The sequence below is a fragment of the Arachis ipaensis genome, chromosome B04 (assembly GCF_000816755.2).
Source record: "Arachis ipaensis cultivar K30076 chromosome B04, Araip1.1, whole genome shotgun sequence".
In the NCBI taxonomy this organism is placed as follows: Eukaryota; Viridiplantae; Streptophyta; class Magnoliopsida; order Fabales; family Fabaceae; genus Arachis; species Arachis ipaensis.
This window is the reverse complement of record NC_029788.2, coordinates 127,406,058-127,410,053: the sequence shown is the minus strand read 5'-3', so window position 1 is coordinate 127,410,053 and position 3,996 is coordinate 127,406,058. Positions and strand designations below refer to the sequence as shown.

The window sequence follows — 3,996 nt, the reverse complement described above, 5'->3', positions numbered from 1 at the left end:
TTTGAGTAACCCAAAGGATAGTAATTAATTAGTAGGAGGTTTATGTAACCTAAATTGGATGTGGTAATACCGTTCAACTAATGCCATTTCAAGTTTAAAGATGCATTGTAGCTTCAAGTACAAAAAATAAACATGTTCTTGAGCAAGATCAACCATAAAATGTTACTATAGTTACAAAATTAAGATGTCCTAAAAACTTTATTTAATCTAATAGATTTAAAGTTATGAGATTACAACTTAATATAAGATGAAAGCTCAATTTGGTTTTTAGCAGTTTAGGAATTTAGGGTTCGGTTAGAACACTAGTTATAATGAAAAAATTAAGAATAAAATGACAAAAGATTTACACTTTAAACATATTATTCTCTAAAAAAAATACAAATAAAGTCCTTTAAAATAAATAGTTTTAATTTGAACTAACTTGTCCACGTTTGTTATCTTTAAAGAGTTTATTTGTATTTTTTTTAGAAACTAATTTGTCCGAAATATAAATCTTTAGCATTTATTTGCATTTTACTCAAATTAAATTTTGGATTTTTAATATCCCATTGAATTACAAGTTTAAACATTTTCTCTTCAAAAACCTTAAAGTACCCTAACAAATGTTTGTTATCCAAAATACTTAAATATCAATATGATTTTAATTTGATTTACTATATTTAGTTTATATTTTATATGATTTTGGTTTTAGACAGCGGTTTAATTTATCAAAAATAATTTATTTGGTTCAGACCCAATTGATTATATTGAACCTAAACTTTTTTCGGTAGTAAACAAATTTAGTAGTAACATGCTACTTATTTTATTGAATTGAATTGTTTTTAAAAAATCGATATAGTTTTTTTTTTTTCGGCTGGGGGGTTTACATAGCAGTATTACTTTGTTTTTGTTTAATGTGAATATTTGGGCCTAAATTAATAAAATAAAGCCCACGGCCCAAAACCGTATAATAAAAGGTTATCTAGGGTTTTGGCAGCCATCATCTTCATTCTTCATCGTTCAGAGAGGGAGTGTGTGTGTGAAAAACAGAGTCATCGGTGACAATGGTTCAGAGGCTCACTTATCGTAAGCGCCATAGCTATGCCACCAAATCCAACCAGCACCGTGTTGTCAAAACCCCCGGTACTTTCTTTCTTCCCCTCTTTCAAAACGCCACCCCAAAAAAGTTGTTGTTTTTTTTTTTTCAAAATTTTCTGATCTGTGTTTTTCTGTTTTGTTTTGAATGATGTTTGTTTAGGTGGGAAGCTGGTGTACCAGACCACGAAGAAGCGAGCAAGTGGACCAAAATGCCCTGTCACCGGAAAGAGGATCCAAGGGGTATGTATGTTTGTTAATCGTTTGGTTCTGAATCTTAATATGCTTGAAAATGATGTAGACAGCGAGATCCGATGATGTTTGTTGATGAATTTTGATGATTTTTTATAGTGATTTGTATGTTATTATGGGGTGGATTGTTTTGTTGGAAGCTTAAATTATGTATGCCTTGTGTTTGTTGAAAGTCCCCAATGGATGAAGCTAGCTAATAGGAACTAATATGTTAAGGAGCATTTCATGAACGCTTCATTAACCATTTCAGATTATTATTATTTGTTTGATACATCTGAGTTCCCTATCCGAAGCTTTCATCAAATTGATTCATTAAAATAAAAACAAAAATCCATTGAATTCATTTTTGATGCACCCATTTTTTCTAGAGATGAGTGCTTTACTTCTTGCTTGTTATCTTGTTAACTTAAGTTTCCCTCAAATATTGTCATCTCTTTCATTTTCTCTTGTCTTAAGGCATAACCCTAACTTGGTAGTCGTGGGATGTGCCAACTTGTTTGTGTGTCTTTAATGGCCCTGTTTGTCTTTCTCTCCCTTTCTGGTTGAAGTAGTAGACTTGCATTCTGTGTAGCACTGCACCTGCTCCTGTTATTATTTTCTAACGCAGACTTAATATGTAGATTCCACATCTGAGACCTGCTGAATACAAGAGATCTAGGTTGCCTAGAAACCGCCGCACAGTGAACCGTGCCTATGGAGGTGTCTTGTCTGGAGGAGCAGTTAGAGAAAGGTTTGTCCTGGAAAAAGATTCAATAGATTTTACTTCTTTGCATTGTTTTGTTTTATTAATTAGAGTAAATAACATTCATGGCAATTTAATCTTGGTGTAGGATTATCCGTGCTTTCCTTGTTGAGGAACAAAAAATTGTGAAGAAGGTGTTGAAGATCCAAAAGGCAAAAGAAAAGCAAGCATCAAGGAGTTAAGCTGAGTGGACCATGGATAAAATATTAAACCTCTTGAATTTCTGTTAAAATTTTGACTTTGGATTGTGTTACTGTTAACTATGAATGTGGAACTTTATTTGAAGTTTATTTTATGGATTCTTGTGCGTTTTGTTAGTTAATTTTTCAGTTTCATACATTATCAGCCTAATGCTTTTCAAGTGCATATCTTTTTAAGGATCCCTACATATAGAACAATTACGTATTTGTTATTTTCTTTGAGATTGAGGTATTAATTATTATCCTAATCATCCATTAGCCTGTAGTCAAAACGATCTGAATTGAAAAGGTACACGATAACATTAACAATTGATGTTTATTTAAAGGAGAATATATGCGAGAGTACCAACAAATGATATCATTATACGTTGGTGTAACTTAGAATAAATTGATATTATTATTATCTTGGGTTTTTCTTTTAGTAATTCATTGGTGTCATTTGTTCTAACTACATGTTTATTGTCTTTAAGTACCAATCTAATAGTGGCATAGTTGATTCTCTTTTCTTAAACTTTTAAGGACCTTGAAGGTTTTTTGTTATATATATAGTATTTAGGAATTAGAGTGATGTTTAGAAAAGTTTGTAGAATGGCATATTATTACTATATTTGAAAGAGACCTCCGTGAATTAGACATTATAAATGTATTATTCTGCTCTAGTTTGATAATAAAAAGATCAATATTAAAACTGTAACAAAAATGATTAAGAAAACAGTGAATCACTAATTATCAATGTTTTAAACAAGGGGGAAAATGTTGAAATCCCAATCAGTAAAAGGGCTTTCAAGTTTCAAGGATACCTGGGTAGAAGTTAACAACTAAACATAAGGTTTAAATTTTAATCATCCATTATAGCAACAATGTTAGTGAAAACAATCATGTACTACGCAAGTAGAAGAACTTTTATCTCAGATTGACCTCGAGTTGATATGTATGCTCCAACAAATAATTGTGAAAGTCTGACTGTAATAGCACATAACTAGGACTTAGCGTGTAAGATTTTCATGTCAACTTCATTATATATGTGTGCAAGAATACTGTCTGGGGTATTTAATCACATCTAAACTTTATGTGGACCAACTTGAGAATTGTCGTTAAAAAGAGTCTTAAGTTTCTAACTATTACTCTTTATGAAAAGTTAAACGTTCTCATGTCAAGAATGGGATTCGAACCCATGCCCTTTCGGACCAGTACCTGAAACTGGCGCCTTAGACCAACTCGGCCATCTTGACCTTTGTTCTTACGTATTCACAAAAATTTACTTACTTGAAAAATAATAAACATGCTCATAATTCGAAATAACTCATGACACCTTTATTTTATTAGTTTAGATTTCTTCTGCAGCTGTGCATGTAGTAGAATGTTTCGCACACACCAATGAAATGCAATTTGCACATTAATATACATTGTGCATACGATATTTTAACCGTAAAAATATAATAATGCGTAATTGCTACTTGCTGGACAATATTGAACACAGTGATTTATTTTCAGTGTCTGAGAATATTTTTAATGTAATTGGCTCATTATGCTAAATTTGAAGGCTATTCAGGTAATGTTATGTTATCAAATAAAATTCCGTTTACCTAAAAACAGTTAATTCTAGATAAGATCGTATTATATATTTATAGTGTGTCATTATTACCCTTAATAGCGAATATAGATTACCTTCTTTTTTTTTATTATTATTATTATTATTATTATTATTATTATTATTATTAGGATAAT

General features: G+C 31.0%; 1 protein-coding gene and 1 non-coding gene across 2 annotated transcripts; one reads left to right on the top strand and one right to left on the bottom strand.

Annotated features, from left to right (window-relative positions):
• Nucleotides 954-2,437, top strand: LOC107635324 (60S ribosomal protein L34). The gene is made up of 4 exons (XM_016338780.2): nt 954-1,122; nt 1,238-1,317; nt 1,947-2,056; nt 2,157-2,437. The coding sequence occupies exons 1-4, from the start codon at nt 1,044-1,046 to the stop codon at nt 2,248-2,250; spliced, it is 363 nt and encodes a 120-aa protein (XP_016194266.1). The 5' UTR covers nt 954-1,043; the 3' UTR covers nt 2,251-2,437.
• On the bottom strand, nt 3,420-3,500 carry TRNAL-CAG. Its single transcript has one exon. It is a non-coding gene; the product is annotated as a tRNA-Leu (tRNA).

What these genes read in the sequence shown, in the direction of transcription:
- LOC107635324 (XM_016338780.2), top strand. Translation starts at nt 1,044, where the DNA reads ATGGTTCAGAGGCTCACTTATCGTAAGCGCCATAGCTATGCCACCAAA. An exon ending in CCGTGTTGTCAAAACCCCCG is followed by an intron (nt 1,123 to 1,237) that starts GTACTTTCTTTC and finishes ATGTTTGTTTAG; the next exon opens with GTGGGAAGCTGGTGTACCAG. An exon ending in CCGGAAAGAGGATCCAAGGG is followed by an intron (nt 1,318 to 1,946) that starts GTATGTATGTTT and finishes CTTAATATGTAG; the next exon opens with ATTCCACATCTGAGACCTGC.